A 20,228-nucleotide genomic window follows, 5' to 3' on the forward strand; every position below is an offset into this window, starting at 1 on the left:
GTTATTCGGTTGACCGTATTCGGTTACCAACCGTGTAATGTTATCGACTAGAGTAACCGAACATATTCGGCTAACGAATTCGGTTATAATAAACGCGGACAATGCATTCGGACAACAATTTTTTTTAAATAGATATAGCGAGCAAACGAGCAGGCGGGTCACCTGATGTTAAGTGATTACCGCCGCCCATGAACATTTGCAGCACCAGAGGAACCGCCGCGGATGCGTTGCCGGCCAAAACTAATCTAAACTAATCGGTAATTAATGTGAACTTTTGTAACTATATCCGGTCACCGATCTAAAGTAAAAACCATTACTTTTTACATCTATCAGCACTGAGCACTGTTAACATTAATAGCATGTCGGTGACGCAACCACCTTTATAAACCCAAAATCGTCCAACGCACCTGAAGGAGTCTTTACTTCGATAAAATAAAAGTAATTAGAGCCTCAATAGCTCAACCGGTAAAGGAGTGGACTGAAAACCGAAAAAGGTCGACGGTTCAAACCCCGCCCGTTGCACTATTGTCGTACCTACTCCTAGCACAAGCTTGACGCGCTTGACGCTTAGTTGGAGAGGAAAGGGGAATATTAGTCGTTTAACATGGCTAATATTCTTTAAAAAAAAAAAAAAAATGTACAGCAAGCAAAAGAAACCATGTCTTTATTTTCACATGGACTTACGAGTAGGTATGTGATCTATATGCATTTTAGTGGTTGTGTTCATTATGAGTTTTTATGATGACGTCATCGATAGTGTAAATAGTCGCTCTGCAGCCAAAGGGATTCTTCACACAAGTCCACCGAATTTTTGGTCCTTTACATCGATTCACCTTATTGAATCGATAGTTTCCAACTATCAATACGGGATTCCCAGAGTGAGTTCTGCCAAATACTGGAACTGAAATCCAAAACCCACCAATTTAGAATTCAGGTATCAAATTAAGTAGTTATTATTATTTTTTATTAAAGATATTAAAAAAAAAATCAAAACGATATATAACGTGATAATATGAAAACGATATGCCGTGAAAACTGTTTTGCTAATTAATTACTTCTTGTGATTGTCTTATATTTTATAATGATCTCAGGGTTATCTTATAGACACAAATTAAACAAAAATTTATTATCGTTATTTTATAATATTTTAAGAGGTCCATAAAGATGCAAGGTTCGAAACGAACGCCATAGGTTCTGCATATGCGGGCCCTATGGCATTCGTTTTAGAAGTCCCGAATGCATTTCTTATCGACAAATGAAAACAGCTTAAAAAATGAAATTGGACATGTACTGCCAAGTCCAGTTGACTCAATGTAGCCCCAAAAGGCATAACAAATACATAGGACGCTTGCATGAAGGCATTCCGATTCGGAATTTCCGAACCTGTGGTAGATGCATTCGGCCATTCAAAAGTACATACTTGTGAAAGTATATTTGTATAAAAATATTTCTATTCTATTCTATTTCTAAAGCAGCAGCAGCGCGTTTGCGGGAGAATGACAGCTACAATGTCGTGATCGTAATCATCTCTTATTGGTTAACGCTCGCTCACTATTGGCTACAATGCATTGTTGCAACAAGAATCGCACAAATTCAGCCAATCAGAACAATTGAGATTGTAATAATGATTGATGCATGTTTTAGACAATCGCCCTGCTGGTCTCCGGTACCGAGAGATCGGTGCGGGTCGGTAGGTAGGTACCGATCGGTACGAATCCATACTTTTCATTTCATACTTTTCATACTAATCATACTAATCATTCTAATATTATAAATGTGAAAGTGTGTCTGTCTGTCTGTCTGCTAGCTTTTCACGTCCCAACGGTGTAACCGATTTTGATGAAATTTGGTCCTTGGATGAGGTGGCTTACATCTCGGGGAAGGCTACTTTTTATCCCGAAAAATCAAAGAGTTCCCACGGGATTTTTAAAAACCTAAATCCACGCGGACGAAGGCGCGGGCATCATCTAGTAAAAAATAAATATGAGTTCACAAACAAATGCCAAGGGGTATTAGAATGGAAGAAATCCTTAATAGTTCATGTTTTGTTTGGGTGCATTTAACCATCGCAACCCGATTACCATTCCTAACTAAGTTTTTCTTCACGTAGTAACCTGAGTTCATAGATGATTGTGAGGCTCGTTACAAATCTTCACCACAAATCCGTCTATAGTTACCACGGATACACGACATCCGAAGTTGGTTTTAACACAGTTCCATCTGATCTTCGGTCCGCCGAAACGGTGTTTTCTGTTGAAACGATAATGACCTAATATCAAGACTAGATTTCCGGTGCGAGTGGTTTCGAATATGGGCACTGAAATACAATGTAATTTTTTGTATTATTTGTAGTAACTAGTTACTAGATGGTCCAGTGTTCAGCTGTTGGGGCGTGAAAAGACAACAGACAGAAAAACACACTTTCGTATTTATAATTTTAGATATGAATTAGTGAAATGAAAAATCCTCATTGTTGAGGGCGATGACGCTTTCCATAAATGAAATAATGGAGGGGACACTGTTCTTGGGGTGATAATGTTATAGGCTGGGAGCCTATCACCAAGAATGACCAAAATAACAACACATTAAATAAATTATCGTTTAAGTTTATTAAATTCAAGCTTATAATTTAATATTTAATCCTTTTTAAAACAGATAAATAAGCTGTGTAATGATAATAATTAATTGCAGATCGAAAATAAGCAGCTAAAACACCTAAAGTTAGGAATACCATCCGAGTTACATGAATGGAATGTTCAATATAGGATATTGTACCTAAGCTAAAAATATATAACTGAGTGCGAATTACTTTTACTTCCCCCATGTGGCTATATAAATGGTCATAACCTACTACATATACCTACACTCTAAAATATCTACTAAAACTCGAAGTAACTAGCCCTACTACTACAGGCAACTTTGCTAGATCTCTTCGTCAAAGTATTATCGCCTACCCACGACTTTGATCGATGCGGCGAGCGGAGCGGAAAGCGGGGTGACGCACGGGAAACAAATGTGCAAGCCGCGCTCGGCACAAAGCGGAGGGAACGGCAGCAGCAGCATGCCAAGCTACAAAAAGAGCTCTCTCAGACATGCAGGTTTGCTCACCATGTTTTTCTTAAATCATGTTTACCGTTAAAGCAAGAGATAATTGAGTGATCCATAATGTTTTTTCCAAATGTGTGTGAAGTCTGCCAATGTGAACTTGGCCAGCGTGGTGAATATTGTTACAACTTTTTTTTAATTTTGAGAAGACGAACTCTGTACATCACTGATAGAGGGCGATAGTGCAGAAAATATTATGCCTGTCTAGAAATGAGTACTTTACATTCACTTTCTACAGTACGGGAAGCAATGGTTTACTGACGAACCAATAGAGCAGCTGATTAGACATCGCGCGTCTCTTAAACCAACAAATAAATCTTTAAATCACTAACTGCGCATTTCAATAAATTTTTAGTTTTATTTGCCTGTTAATGATTAACAATAATACAAACAACAAATACAAATTGTTTTCACCGTTTCCCGCGCTACACTATTTTACGTTTTGCGCAAAGTTCGTGGCCAGGCGTTAATAAAGGTCTACGGATCTTTCTAAACCAATATTATAGTCACTATCTTATACGATTACATCATGATTATGTTGCAGAAACATTTTGACGACTGTGCCTCCGATGGTCTTAATGTTGGCTTTACACTTAGTGCGTCTCCTGACTGAACACTGCCAACGGGTCCACACGCCGCACGTCCTCTCCTTAGAGAAACGATGTCCACCAGAAACCAACATTTTGGTGCCGCGATGCGTTACGATGCATCCCACTGTAAAGGAAACCCATAATCAGTATCTCCTAGTAAGGTATCAAAAAGCGCGTAAACTCCGCGCTTATATATGTGTAGTCTGTATCGTTATGCGTATGTGTCACAGACACACAAATGTCCGCGACAGGTCGAGATGGAAATCAGGGTTATGAGGCGGGGGAACGCCCCGCACACCAGTATGTCACCCGCGCTAACCCGCACCGCGTTAGCGAGGGGCTGTGCGGGTGTGCAGGGTGTCCCCAACTCGATTGCAATCTCCTCCTGTCGCGTACTACACTAAGTTGTCTTTACTTTTTAAAATACAATTATTGTATGAGCTTTGCATATCTGGAGTTTTATAATATTTTTGTATATGCTTTACAATAACGACGCTGACGTCATCGAGTAAATACTAAACTCAGTATAAACAAGTCAGCTGTTTTACTTTGTGGAAAGAGTAAGTAAAAAAAATACAGCATTTCAATAAAATGACAACATAATAAATAAATCATATATAGTTGTATTTGCCGTCACTGTTTCGCCAGAGACTTTCTTAGTATGGTCCACTAGAAAACTATTCGTGATTATGGTCCACTAGAGAACTATCGTGATTATGGTCCACTAGAGAACTAATCGTGATTATATGGTCCAATAGAGAACTTAAAAATAAAATTGAGAACTATTCGTGATTATGGTCCACTAGAGAACTATTCGTGATTATGATCCACTAGAGAACTATTCGTGATTATGAGGCTCTAGAGAGCTATTCATGATTGTGATTCAGAACTAGATCAACAACAACTCCTTCAAGTGTTTTAATAAACGCTTTACATTTGGTGCGCGACTTGACTGAGCATTGCCACCTAATCAGGACACCTGAAGTTTTTCCTTTCGAAAAACGATGTTTGCCTGCGAGCAACATTTGAGTACCACGATGTGTTATAATTGAACTAACTGTAAATAAACATTTAACTTTAATAATAATCATTAAATTGAAAAAAAAGCCATTCATATTGCAGATGAAAGAAGCTAGCTCGTAAATAATAATATCACTAAATTAACATACGCCTAAATCACTAGCCTGCATATTATTATAATCAATCTTTTGCTAATTCCAACAACTATTGATGTTACTATATTAATCCGTGATTATGTTTCACTAGAGAACTCGTGATTGTGATCCAATACTTATTTACGTACGTTACTGATATTTATGTGATAATAGAATTATGAAGCTATCTCGTAAATGAATAATCATCAATTAATTAAAAAGGTGATATTTAATAAATAAGATCAAGCTATGTACAATACATTCTCTGATTCATACAATAATTAAGGACCATTAATCATAGTCGTTAATTCACCATCACCACAGAATTCGTGATTCTGGTCCGCTGGAGTACTAATCGTGATTATGATCCAATACTAGTTGAACGACTTCTCCTTCGATTGTCTTTATAAATGCTTTACACTTAGTGCGTGTTCTAACGGAGCACTGCCATCTTGTCATAGGACCGATCGTCTTCCCGTTAGAGAAACGATGTCTGCCTGCCATTAACATTTGCGTACCACGCCTCGTTAAAACCGCACAAACTGTAAAAAAATACATGTAAAAATTACACGATAGTGTAGATGACGTTGAAAGGCAACGGGATACCACCGACATTAATATTTCCCTAGTAAGCCATCTTAGACTATGTACATACAACAAAGTAAAAAGAAAGAAATGGCCCCGAGTCTCCGACGTCCCTTGAATGGGAAAGGAATGCTAAGAATCTCCGGAGGGGGGCCGCATCGGTAGAAGAAGAAAGTCGTGGCTTAGAAACATCCGAGAAAGGACTGAGATAGCCAACGTAGCACAACTTTTCCGTTTGGCGAAAGATAACATATATGACGATTGACGAGATGACGGCCAACCTCCAATAAGAAGAAGTACATGACGTGGCTAGTATTGCGAAGTATAGCATAGATACTTCAGTACAAAGAAATTCTTCTTTATTTCTTGTTTTTTTTTTATTATTTTTTTTTATAACAAGCGTAGGTACACCAAATATTTACATTATTTTTTTCTCGCCAAACTGGTGAGCCAGAGAAAGAGAGAAGAGGTAAAGACCCAATTCCAAATTAATAAAATTTAAAAACCGATTCTTATAATTTTGTATTTTATTAAATAACTAATGAGAAAAAAAATATAATAAAACATATTATCTTCCTATAGTCAAATAAAAATAATTTATGTTAATATGTTTAATACCTACCTATCCTGAGCGTTACGAACGTTCATCCGATTGAGTTGAAACTTTGCACAGTTATTTTTGACCCTTGCGTGAGGATACTGACATAGTACTATCAATGTACATAAGACGCGAGTCGTAAGCTAATCAATGCATGCCGGGCATTAGATGTTTTAACAATCTAAAATAAAAAATACATCAGTAACGCTCAAAATATTTTTAAGTAAAATTCAGGATAGCGCTACTGATAAATAAATGAGTATGCACATTTCATTGTTTTTCTGAGTTCTTAACGTTTGGAAGACGTTGAACCATTCGTGATTGTGATCCAGTAGAGGACTAATGATTATGATCCAGTGCAGACTTGACGACTACGTCATCAATAGTCTTGAGAAATGCTTTACACCTAGTGCGGCTCCTAACAGAGCATTGCCATCTTGTCATTGCACCAAACGTGTTTTCTCTAGAGAAACGATAGTTACCCACAATCAACATTTGCGTGCCACGACACGTTATAAATGAACGAACTGTAAACAATAATACAAGTAAGAAATACATGGAAAAGAGTGTAGTCACGATGAAATTGTTAACAAAATATTGCATGCATGCATTTGATGATTTAAAAGAAGGAAGGTACTTGTAATAGTCAAATTGAATAAAAAGTATTTCTATTTCTATTAATTTTTCTATAAAATTTCAACTTCAACTATGTCATCGTTCAGAAAAAATACCTATTCCTCGGTGGATCTTGGATACAGAGGTCAAGATCAACTTTTATTCGAGGAGCTATCATGTCCCGTACAAAATATTTATTTTTAAAGTCTTATTATTACTGAAAAGTAAAAATAATTATAATGTAAAACATACTGCACATAAAACTTTCTGTGTTAAACTTAATTAAAATCATGACTAACTAGCATCATTAGCAAGTAAACTTTAGTAAAATTATCTACTGGTGGTAGGTACATGATAACGCAAATCTCTTAAAAATTGTTATCCGTGATTGTGATTCACAAAAGAGTAATTCGTGATTGTGATCCACTACAGATCTAGCCGTGATTATGATACTAATGATATGATAATAATGGACGACTACGCCTCCAAAAATCTTGTAAATGCTTTACGTAATGGTACGGGTCCTAACTAAGCATTGCCATCTCATTTGATTATTTAGATATCAACTCTTAATATAGTCAACTATTTCTAAGCTCGAATTGGATCATCAAATAAAATCAACCTTTAATTTATTATTATTAGTCAACTGATCGTTGATATTAATGACAATGAAGTCAAATTTAAAAACTATTATTTACGGATACAGTTTTATTAATATAACATAATATATTAACAAAATAATCTTTTTATTAATATGTAAACTTAAATAAGCAAATTCGAATGTTCACGATCATTGTAACAGTAAAATAATTAAAGTGCAAAAATAACATTATAAATAATATTAGGTACCTTTAACTATCATTAACAGCATAAATTATTACAATTAATTACTTTCTTAAATTTTAAATAAAACCGAAACACTCTATTCCATCAAATGGATTTTTTTAGTGGATCAATCTAAATATATAAAAGGAAAAGGTGACTGACTGACTGATCTATCAACGCACACCTCAAACGACTGGATGGATCAGGCTGAAATTTGGCATGCAGATAGCCATTATGACGTAGGCATCCGCTAAGAAAGGATTTTTAAAAATTCAACCCCTAAGTGGGTGAAATAGGGGTTTGAAATTTGTGTAGTTCACGCGGACGAAGTCGCGAGCATAAGCTAGTCCGTAATATAGTTTGAAGACTACAGCAATTAAAAATCGTGACAAATTATAATAAAATATTTTTAGTTCTACGATACTACGCTAGAGTTATTATGGATCAAAGTACTTACATAAGAATAGAAAACAATAAAATAAATAAAACATTTTTAAAAAGAGACGTTAAAGTTACTTAAGGAACTTAAATAAATAATTTTAGTAGGTATTTATTCTCCTAAATATAAAGCTATAATTTCTGTATTATGCCTAAAATTGCTAAGCGCATAGGTATTATTATTAAGATTTATTTATTTTACTTATTAATTTGCAACATCTATAGCATTCCAGGATTCCCCTTATTTGCTAGAATAGCTTATAACATATGTACATTAGTTATAATGCGTACATTTTTAGATCACACTCGCCATTTTAACTCTATGTGTCAACTGTCATGTCAAAAGTACGATTTTAGTCCTTAATTTAAAGGTGAACTGTACTTTGGATATCACCATGGATTACAGAAACTAACAGTTAACACAGAGGTAAAATGGCGAGTGATATTTGAAAATGTACTCGCTGTATTTAATTCATTTAATGACAATGGTCCAAAAACACTGCAACAATTGCGCCTTCTATAGTTTTAACAAAGGCCTTGCATTTTGTTCGAGATTTCAATGAGCACTGCCACCTTATTCTTCCTCCGGTCTCCTTTTCTTTATAAAAGCGATGTCCACCCACAAGTAACATATAGGTTCCCCGATTTGTCTTTATTATGTTTACTGAAAAGCGTATATACCTTTTAGTTTTGGACACTACATTATTGATTTCTATCTAGTCTTCTAAGAATAATATATTGTAGGTATCGTCCGTACAAAATAATTTTTCTCGCGCCATTTTAACTCTATGTATAAGTCAACTGACATGTCCAAAGTAATTTTCACTTTTAAAATAAGGACTTAAATGGTACTTTTGATATGACAATTGACACATAAAGTTAAAATTGCGCGTGAGAAGTCATTTTGTATGCATAATAGCGGCTACGTACCACAAAAAATACGACGATTGTTAAATTACCGATATTTTGACTTAGTTACATGTTACATGGACATGACGGAACCCTGACCCGTCTTCGAGTTTGAATCCCGTTGTGTCGATTCGTATAACTAGGTTAAAATATCGACAATGTATAATCTCTGCATTTATCGTGCTACGTACAGTACGTGGCAGAAAATAATGTACATCGACTTTTAGAAGGAGATAGCAGATTTGTAGAGCATTGTCCCTGTCGTAGAGACCGACAAAACGTCATATAGGTATGAGTGACAGAGACAACGCTCTACAAAGCCGAAATGTCTTTCTAAAGGCTAATGCACATTACTTTCGGCCGCGTACTGTAACTGGGTTGAATTGTCGACAAATTAACATTTTTTTAAATAGAAATAGCGAGCAAACGAGCAGGCGGGTCACCTGATGTTAAGTGATTACCGCCGCCCATGAACATTTGCAGCACCAAAGGAGCCGCCGATGCGTTGCCGGCCTTTTAGGAATTTGTTGGTCCGCCCCTTGAATAACCCCATGTTGTAATCTAATTATAGTGGGAACACCGCCGATGGGAGTTGATTCCACAGTTTGAATGTGCGTGGAAAGAAGGATCTGGCACAGCGGACGGTCGAAGTGCACCAGCCACCCAGGTGGTGAGGGTGGCAATTCCTGCATTTACTGCGCTATTTACATTATATTATTATTTCGTTCAACCACTTAAGTTAATTTTAACTTCAGAATTGTCAATCAATTTGGTAGAGTTACTTTTATATCTGACTCTACCAACGACAGTGACCAACGTCATTCAAAAACATTATTTCTTATCAAAGATTTTTAATAAATTAGTTAACATTAAGAAAAGTTGATTTTTTATCTCTACATAGTATAAAATAAAGTCGCTTCCCGCTGTCTGTATGTATGTATGAACACGTAGATCTTTTAAACTACGCAACGGATTTTAATGCGGTTTTCACCAATAGATAGAGTGATTCAAGAGGAAGCTATAGTTTAATTCTCAAAAAATTAGAGATCCCTAGAGAAATTGAAATAATGTGAATTAGGTCGGATAAATCCTCTCATTTAAGAGTTTCCGAGGCAATGACACCTCAATGACACCACATTAGTATCTGCATTGCACCCATGCGAAGCCGGGGCGGGACGCTAGTAGTATTATATGATAAAATGATATGAGTTAAGGATGATGAAATAAAACAAAGAAATACAAACTGATAATACACGAATAGATGTAATTAATGATTTACGTACGCAAAAATAATGGAATTAAAAAATTAAAATAAACATTACTCATGGATACAATCATATGAATAAAAGCGTTTACTATTATTTTATCCACCACCAGAACCTTAAGTAATATTTAAGTTAGTTAGCTCGTAACTTATTTCATTCTAATGATTATGAAGTTAAAATTTGAACTACAATTAAACTAATGTTAATAACACTTAAAACTACCCCACCCTCAGTTTACAGTAACAAAATGAAAAAACTACCCTACAATTCGAGTTAATTTTTTTTTAACTTAAATTATGCAAAAATTTTGTTCTTAAGCCTCGATTGTTAATAACTTTAATAGGGGTCTTGGACTGGAAAAATATTTACTGCTAAAAATATTTTCCCGCAAAAATTACACTATTTTTAGGGTTCCGTACCTCAAAAGGAAATACGGAACCCTTATAGGATCACTTTGTTGTCTGTCTGTCTGTCTGTCTGTCTGTGTCTGTCAAGAAACCTACAGGGTCCTTCCCGTTGACCTAGAATCATGAAATTTGGCAGGTAGGTATATCTTATAGCTGACATTTGGGGTAAAATCTGAAAACCGCGAATTTAGGGTTAGATCACACAAAAACAATTAAATTGTGGTCATGAACTAATAATTAGTATTTTCAACTTTCGAAGTGAGTGACTATATCAAGTGGGGTATCATATGAAAGGTCTTTACCTGTACATTCTAAAACAGATTTTTATTTATTTTTATGCATCATAGTTTTTGAATTATCGTGCAAAATGTCGAAAAAATACGACTGTAGTACGGAACCCTCATTGCGCGAGCCTGACTCGCACTTGGCCGGTTTTTTATGTTAAAAAATTGAAAAATATTTGTCGTTTATCGCCTTGTGGCGTCATTTATCGCGTGACGCTAATAATTAATTATGTTAAAAATAAATAAAATCATGATTTTCATTTCATTATTCTGTTTAATAATGAATTCTAGCCCCATAAACTACCGCTATACAAAACATCACATCTTTTATTACTTCAGTCCAAGACCCTTTTGAAGACCGTAATCTTTTAAGTAGGAAAAGCACCGTTTTATTAAACGTAAGACAAGTTCTGTATTTTCAGTTCTTATCTTTGAAAAATGTCCTTTTGAGTATTGCTATAAAATCTTACTTGTTACTTTGATATCATGTCTTTTTGACATTCTCTAGTTACTAGGTATAGCTTAATAGTTTCACTTGCACTAATCAATACAATTTTGAGTAATTTTCGTATGTCTTGTCGTGTGTTTTTTTTAAATTTATAGACTAGGGCTTGGCTGCAATCAGATCGTCCTGGAGGCAAGTGATGATGCAGCCTAAGATGGAGCGCGCTTGCCTAGATGACTATTCACTTTTGATTTGAAGATACCTACCTATATTAAAGGTGAAGGGAAAACTGATGCCGGATACCGGATCGGTTCAAATTAGAAACGAGGAAGCAAATCGCTTCGAACGTGTCCGTAGAATTTTGACTTAGTCAAATTGGCTACGTAGGTACGCGCTAGTAAGAAGGCGAAGCTTTATTGACAGCTTCTTACTTTTTTTAACCTAAAGTTGTTTTAACTAATGCAAGTCTATTTTGTGTGTTTCAAGTCCATTATTATTATTTTTTGTTTTTCAAAATCTATTAGCGCTTGTATGAGCTAAAGGGTCATGGAAGCCCCAAACTCGAACTATCGCGTTGTCCATAGTGTGCAAAGAAGCTCGGCATCCAGCTTTAGCTTTGACGCAAACCCATCTTGTTCTGCTGCCGTACTTGTTAACCCTATTGAAGCGATACTGCCCAATCATTATAACTGGGTTCCCTCGTTGTGATTGCGCGAACACCGGATTTAAATCTAAAAGACATTACACATATTAGTACAGTGCTTAGAATTCGCTAACGCTTGTTCTCTTGATTGTGTATCTTATTGTCTGTATGGGTCTCATACCCATGTGGCACGCTCTCCACTAATCGCTCCGACACACACACTGACGCAATGTGCATGTATACTCCGCTACAGGTCGAGATGGCAATCGGGGTATGAGGCGGGGGGACGCCTCGCAGACCTGCACGTCACCCGCGCTCGCCCGCACCGGGTTAGCGCCGGGGCTGTGGTGGTATGCGGGCGTTCCCTCCCCGATTGCCATCTCGATCTGTCGCGTACTATACACGCGTAACCACAAGCAGGGTTCACGCGCGTGAATCAATCACAAGAATCAATAATATACTTACATGACAGGATGTTTAGATTTTTTTGAATAATATGAAGAAATGAATCAGTTGAAATACTTTATTAAAATAAGGAACGTTATACATTTTATTTATATAAAATAAAGTCATAGCCGACAACGTCTTAAGAGTGTACGTTTCCACTGGGCGGAGTGGAGTAGAGAAGAGCAGTGAAAAGTGGCAAATGTTTCCATTGAAGCGGAGCGGGGCGGAATGAAGCTGAGCTGAGCAGACTAGAGCTGCAATAAGCTGTGTTCCGATGAATCTTTGTATAGGGTATCCGCCGCGCCGCACTGTCCGGCTCGGGGCCACGTGTTCATTTGTTTTATTTGAAAGTCCGCTCAGCTCCGCACCAGTGGAAACGCACTCTTAATGCGCGATGAATTTCAAGTTGTAACTAAGCAAATTAAAATACGCAAAACAAACATTTTTGAACATAACACCATAAAGACAATATAAAAATACTTACTGGCATAGTGAAAAAATATACGATGTTTTATACTTAATAAGATAATTCCAAATTAAAAAAATGCTTATTTAGCAAACGATTGATATGAAAATGATTAAAACAGCCATGCATAATACCTAATTAACTTTAAAGGGCAAGAAATATGGCCTTTCCACTCAAGCACATTAAACCTAAGAAATCGAGGAATGTAACAAAGAGTTTTAATTCTAAATCATTATAAAAGTAATTCGTCTAAACTTATGTCCAGTATCACAGAGCATACACATATCATAAATGCCAAAGTGTGTTTATTAGTTTATTGGTTTGTTGGTTTGTCCTGCAGTCATCTCGCAAAGGAGGAACGGATCCTAGGGTGGCTGTTTCAGGGTGGATAAGAGGAATAAGCCGTTTACATAATATTGCTAAAGATATCTATCTCAATATACAAAAAGAAAAGTCCTGACTGATTCACTGATTGACTCATCAACACCCAAAGCCTTATACATAGAAAGTTGAAATTTTGCGCAGAGGTTCCCTTTATAATGTACGCAAGAAATAAGTCCGGATTTTTTTTAATTTCCCAAAGGAGCGAAGCCCTGAGAGAGTCACTAATAAGACAACAAAAATCAGTCAAGTGCCAGTCGAACTCGCACACGGTGGGTTCCGTATAGGGTTCATTCCCGGGAATTCTTAAGTTGATTTTTTTTCTTTTTAATGCTGTGCTTGTGCTGTAATTGTATATATGTATAAGTCACAAATGTCAGAATAGCTTATTTTTTTAGTTTTCTTTAAGAAAAAGAAGCTAATTATGTTGAAGACTGTCAATAAAAGTCTTATAATTATTTTGGTACTTTTATTTGAGAGGAAACCACTGAATTTGTTGATTAATCGCATTATTGTAACCGAAGAATATGCAAATCCGTACGTAAATGTAAATTTCTCGACAACCCGAGAAGACCCGAGAAATTAGCCTCGAGAATTCTCGAGACCCAAAAAATTGATAAGCTCGAGAAATCATGAATCCTAGTTCCGTATCATCGTAAAAGAAATAACACTTTTTAAATTTTTTAAAATTTTCATGGCAGCCATTTTATATTTTTTATTATCTGTTGTTATAGCGGCAAAAGAAATACACATTCTGTCAAAATTTCAACTCTCTATCTATTACGGTTCACGAGATACGGCGCGCCGACAGACAGATAGGTAAAAATAATACAGATTTTTAAAGGACAGTTGCCACTTAAATAACTTTAAAATTGAAAAACATCAGACTAACTACGGTTTAATGCTTCAATGATTATGTGGCCCCAGGGTCTTGACGATGACATTGTCCATAGTAGTAATGGAAGCCGTGCAACCAGACTTCTTCTTGATGCAAGTCCAGCGAACCTTGGACCCCCAGCAAGCGTGCTTGTTGAACCTCCACTCTCCAATCTGCACGACTAAATTCCCTCTTTGCGATAAGCTGAATTTCGGCTCTGAAAATAAATTACTGTATATCATTTGCTTAAAAATCATTATGCCTGATTCCCACGGCGCGTGATTGTGTGGATTATCACGCACGGCCGATCCCCACGGACGGCCATGCACCGCTCACTAGGCTAGTCTATGGATTGGATATTGTTTATGAGACTAGTTAGGAGACTGACTAAAAATAATAATATGTTTTTTTTTAAAATCTGATTAAAGTATATATTTAATATCAAAGAACTTTACATATTTTTTTTCCTATTTGCTCTAAAATTGTTATCATTAGAAGTTTTCAAATTAACCTAATCTACAAAGAATTACTAATTGTAGCTTCTTTTCATTCTCTAATATTAATAAAACTTACAATCAAACTAATCTAAAAAATTAGTTTTATTTACTTAAATAAATTGCAATGTTGAAGAGCATGCAAAATACATTTATTTTTTTATTATATCCTTACTTATATCCTTATATCCTTATTTACTTATATCCTTTTGCTTAAAAATAAAATATTTCGGTCAGGATCTTTCAATATCTAAGTTCTAACACTATTACATTACAACTATTATTACGATACAATAAATACATATCAATGTATGTTGGCTAAACTCACGTGTATGTCGGAGTATACCCAACTACATAGTTACAGCACAGTCAGTAAAGTTATGAGTTAGTAGTCTCCTGGACGCAGTGTCGCGACTCGCAAACAGAGGTCCATTGAAACAGGACCCCACACTGGTTCGGGATACTCCGACAAACACGTGAGTACACTACATTATAAAGAGGAAAGATTTGTATTTTGGTATGTTTGTAACGAATAAAATCAAAACTACTGGATGATTTCAAAAATTATTTCACCATTAGAAAGCTTAATTCCCGAGTGACAAAGGCTTTTTTATTAGAGATCCCGTGCGTATTTGTTCGTTAGTTTGCGTGCTTCAACCACGTCGCAACGGAGCAACGGATCGGCGTGATTTTTTGCATGGATGTAGTTAAAGACCTGGAGAGTGACATAGACTAGTTGTTATCCCAGAAAATCAAAGAGTTCCCACTGGATTTTTAAAAACCTAAATCCACTCGGACAAGTCGCGGGCATAAGCTAGTATTACAATATCCTAATTAGTGGAAGTAGACTGAAACTTCACAATTATATTATTGTGAATAACTCAGGCTTAAAACTGTCTATCGAGCCCTAAAATAGACAATTTTTAATAATGGACGTTTATGTCCAACTCTAAATATTTTATTTGCTACGGCGACTTCTCAAGTAAAAGGAATATATAGCTAATCATAAAAATATAGGCATATAAAGGCTCACTTCACGTTTTTGTCGAATATGCCCGACTAGTTTCGAACTCGTCCGGGGTTCGAACGGGCCGGTTTAAATTCCATAAAAAAACATGAGTTGAACCGTTTTATATAAATATATTTTATAATGAATATCAATAATATTATAGCTAATATAAATGAATATTATGTTTAAATATATATAAATATTTCGCTCCGCTACACCGCTTAGCATTGATGGAAACGGTCGCATAGTCTCGTAGTTAAACTTTGCCCTCCTCACAGCATAACTGCATAGCACATCTCTAGTAGAAAAGCAGCCTTAACCTAAAATATTATGACTAATGGTTATGCCATCCGTTTAACTTCACGAGACGATTTTCAACGGTCACAGCAACACAGCGACAACCATGACTCTTCCTCGCAGTGCACTCCCACCAAGTCTTCAATCTTCGATTCAGCTTCTTAACAAACCGGTAATTCCCCCAAGTAATCGTAGGGTTACCGAACCGAGTCACATCGAACTTTATTTTCTCACTTTCTTTTATACCCGCTGAAATTAAAAGCATATTTTTAAATCGTTCATTGTAACGTTGATTAAAATATAGGTATTTTATGGACTAAAATTAGTTAACATTCTATATAATTATGTAACTATATCTCACAATCTCATGATCAACTAATAAACTGTAATATCATAACAATATTAACTTCAAATAGAAAGAGATAAAATAAACACACAATAATTGGCGATCTCCTTTAATGTTTTATTTAGACATAGTAAAATATAAACATGTTTATTCAGAACTAAAAGTATTTATTTGATTTTATTTGTTTCTTTTTTGCTTTTTACTAATAATGATTTCAAAACTGTATGATATCTATTCACAAAGACACTGAGCCAACATTTACCAGCCATGCGCTGTTTTCTATCAAATTGGTGTGTAATATTTTGTTCCTCACAATAAAGAAATGCTTCCTTCCGTATAAGTGTATTAGTAATAGTTGTGCCACTTTTAGCTTTTTCTATAATCTTATTAACTAATTCTAGTTGTTGATCTTCATTCAATATACTTTTTCGTCCAAATTGTTTGGCTGTACTTCCTGACTTCAAATGATTGAATAAAGTTCGTCTAGGAATATCAAACCAACGAGCCGCTTTATTCGTTGTAAGGTAGCCTTTTTCTACTTGTTCCATGGCCGCAATTAAACTTGCTCGTGACCACTTTGCATAACTTCTACGCCCCCTAGTCCTTAACAGTCCTGTAAAAAAGTATATAGTTACTAAAGTATGCTTATTACATACTTTTGGTTAACATCTTTAGCAATAATTCGTACTTGATTGTACTAACATCATAAGACCGACTATGTCCCTTTATTATGCTTGAAAGAAAACAAAATTAATGATACTGATATATAGGTATTAAATATAATATTTTAACATTTACAATTTTATAAATCTAAAGAAATAGATTTCAATTATAAATATAGATGCTCCCGGCTGTACTCACGGAGTTAGTCGACTTAAGCACGACTAGTTTCGAGCCCATCCGGGGTCCGTTTGTACAGGGACTCAGATCGCAACGCGAGGTTGAAACCAACCAATGTACTCCGTGGTTGAAACTAGTCGAGCTACATCGACTAACCACGTGAGTACAGCCGGGAGCACCTATATTTATTATAAAAGTTACTCACGATAGTTTAAACGCTAAGGTTTTCAATTATTATTACCTAAAAATTATTTTTAAAGTGTTTTGAATCATATTATTGTATAAAGTCATACCTTTACAGATTATGACTTCTACTATATTTATATATTGTTCTCAGGTAAGTGAACTTTTGTTCTTTTTGAGAAAGGTCTTCAAATCTAAAAAATCTCTATACCTAGTATGACTTAAATTATATTCTACTTTAACCATGTAACAGTTGTTCATGTAACATGAACCAAGTTTGGTTCGAAAGCAATTTTGAAAAGGGGCTGAAAATTAGTAGGGCGGTTCCTTCTTCTTTACCTAAGTAGGGCAAACTAGGGCTGCCATCTGGTCCATAGTGGGTTCACAATTTACATCAGAAACCGTCAGCTATTTTTCATCTCAAAAGGAAAAACGGAACCTTTATAGGATCAATTTGTTGTATATATGTCTGTCTGTCTGTATGTCAAGAAACCTACAGGGTACTTCCCGTTGACCTAGAATCATGAAATTTGGCAGGTAGGTAGGCCTTATAGCAGACATAAAGGGTAAAAATCTGAAAACCGTGAATTTGTGGTTACATCACACAAAAAAAAATGTGGTCATGAACTAAAAATTAGTGTTTCCAATTATCAAAGTAAGATAACTATATCAAGTGGGGTATCATATGAAAGGGCTTCATCTGTGGATTCTAAAACAGATTTTTATTTATTTTTATATATCATAGTTTTCGATTTATTGTGCAAAATGTCGAAAAAATACGACTGTAGTACGGATCTCTCGGTGCGCAAGCCTGACTCGCACTTGGCCGGTTTTTTTTTAGAAACCACCAGCTTTCAACCGACTTCTTGTTGTATGCAATGATTATGACTGTTATTCACTTTCACGATGTTGCCATCGACAGTGGTGGCTCTCGCCGGGCAGCCCTGCGTCTGCCTGCTACACCTCCAAATGCTTTTAGGTCCTACAGATGTGGCCAAGCAAAATCTATACGCCCCGATGTGAAGTAACGGCTTGCCATATTTAGTTCTTGAGAAACGCACCATGTTATCTATAACAGTAATAATGAAATAATGAACCAATGAGACAACGATCCATGCAACTGAATCAACATATCGACAAGTTGATAAACTTAATACTACTGATCTCGAGTGATTTAATATCAAGATCAATTTCGTCTTGAAGATTTGCTTCAATATAAATACGCGTGATTTCTGTCCTCCTCTTTTTTAAGGTTGCGTAGTTGCGTACCTCATAAAAGTAACCCTTATAGGATCACTTTGTTGTAAATCTGTCAAGAAATCTAAACCTTCAGAGTACTTCCCGTTGATCTATAATCATTTTTGACAGATATCAACGTCTTATACATATGCAAGGGAAAAATCCAAAACTGTGATGTTTGCATAGGTCACAAAAAAAATTAAAATTAATGTTCACGACCAAATACTATGTTTATCAATCACATCATAGATGGCGACGCGCGTCATTAAATTGCAGTGTTGTACAGCTATTGAAGCGAACATAGTATTACAGTGGTTATTTCTTGTACGATCCGCTCCTGATCGGATTTTATTTATTAGAAAATATGGCGATGATCCCACAAAACTTCAATATAATATTATTTAATGATTATGACTATTTTCCAATCCGATGACGTTGCTATCGATTGTTTTGACTTTCGCACGGCATCCTTTCGGCTGCTTACAACAATGCCAGTTGAGGCTTTTCTCAGTTAGACTAGGTCCTGTAGCCTGTAGGGGTGCCAGCCAGGTAACCTCCCAGTGTGCCTGGGTGCTACTGGTCCCTTTTGGATGCCTTCGGGCATCCGAGGGGAAGAGCAGTATTCGGGCCGGTGCACCCCGGTAACATGGCTAATAATCTCTCTTCAGGGATATTGTTAGCCATGGCTAATGACCTGGCAGGGAGAGGTTTCTCCGCGTGTCCCTCTGACTAGCAGAGGGCACAGTGGACGAGGCGGAGGATGGGACGCGGGCGACGTGCGCGGGAGCGCGTTGTTGCCCGTTGGGTCCCCGGGGGGAGGAGGCGCACATCGTTGGTGCGCCTCGGACGTGTGGTGGGGGACCTCGTGAGCGGGGTCCCCGGTGGAGGGTCCGCCTCGGCGGATGTCGCTGACTGGGTCGCGGTGGTTTGCTTCGGCGTTCCCGTGACCCAGTCGCTAGGCGACGTGCAGAAATGCCGCTGGGTTTTAGTGGGTATTCCGGTCGCCTCTCGGCCGGCGAGTCCCACATACCTTCCCTCCAGTTGGTTGGCTGGCTGGTTTGCTGGCTGGCTCCCAGGAGGGGGGGATGCGTAAACGCATTTCCCAGAGTAAAAAAAAAAAAAAAAAAAGGTCCTGTAGCTTGCCAAATTTCGTTTCGGAGAAATACGGCGTATTATCTGCAAGACAAAAATAAAATGAGCAATTTCTTTAACGAGTGGCCTGATCCTCCAACAGTGAACGACAAAACATAGACGTGTTTCTAACGATTGCGATTCGTAAATATGGGCCACAAACTCACGTCTGTTTAAATCGCAAAGCTAATAATATGGTGAGTCCTTTCTCAAAATGTATGCATTATACGGAGCTGTAATCCAATTAAAGACGCATGCGGTAGAGTACCTATAGAAATATGTACCGGCCGCCCACCCCAGTAGAGATTTCGTTAGGTATGTTATAATAAAACGTTCGAATATTTTTTTGTATGCTTTGTCGTTCACTGTCCTCGACATTCAAATCCTGTCTTGCTCTAATATTTTGTCACCATATTTTCTACTTTTTGCAGTTTATAGAAAAGCAAGGTTACCGTAAATTTTTTTAATGATTCAATTTAAGCTTCAATAGCTCAACCGGTAAAGGAGTGGACTGAAACCCGAAAGGTCGACGGTTCAAACCCCGCCCGTTGCACTATTGTCGCACTACTCCTAGCACAAGCCTGAAGCTTAGTTGGAGAGGAAAGGGGAATATTAGTCATTTACCATGGCTAATATTCTTTAAAAAAAAACCAGT

The 20,228-nt window shown here is 36.6% G+C and overlaps 1 protein-coding gene across 36 annotated transcripts in view; it reads right to left on the reverse strand.

Annotated features, from left to right (window-relative positions):
- The window catches only part of LOC117986086 (modifier of mdg4-like), a 244,123-nt gene that overhangs the window by 106,289 nt on the left and 117,606 nt on the right, over positions 1–20,228 (reverse strand). The window contains exon 5 of one of the 36 annotated variants that reach the window (XM_069501377.1): positions 639–901. The exons of 29 other annotated variants lie outside the window; for them this stretch is intronic. In XM_069501377.1, the coding sequence (XP_069357478.1) occupies positions 711–901 (191 nt within the window). In that variant the 3' untranslated portion in view covers positions 639–710. Of the gene's footprint in view, positions 1–638; positions 902–3,604; positions 3,820–8,371; positions 8,575–10,056; positions 11,952–15,856; positions 16,084–16,273; positions 16,794–18,042; positions 18,273–20,228 lie in introns of those variants that run through there. 6 more of the 36 variants (XM_069501364.1, XM_069501387.1, XM_069501353.1 and 3 more) reach the window with 6 other exon arrangements.

This window comes from Maniola hyperantus, chromosome 10, assembly GCF_902806685.2.
Source record: "Maniola hyperantus chromosome 10, iAphHyp1.2, whole genome shotgun sequence".
Classification (NCBI taxonomy): domain Eukaryota; kingdom Metazoa; phylum Arthropoda; class Insecta; order Lepidoptera; family Nymphalidae; genus Maniola; species Maniola hyperantus.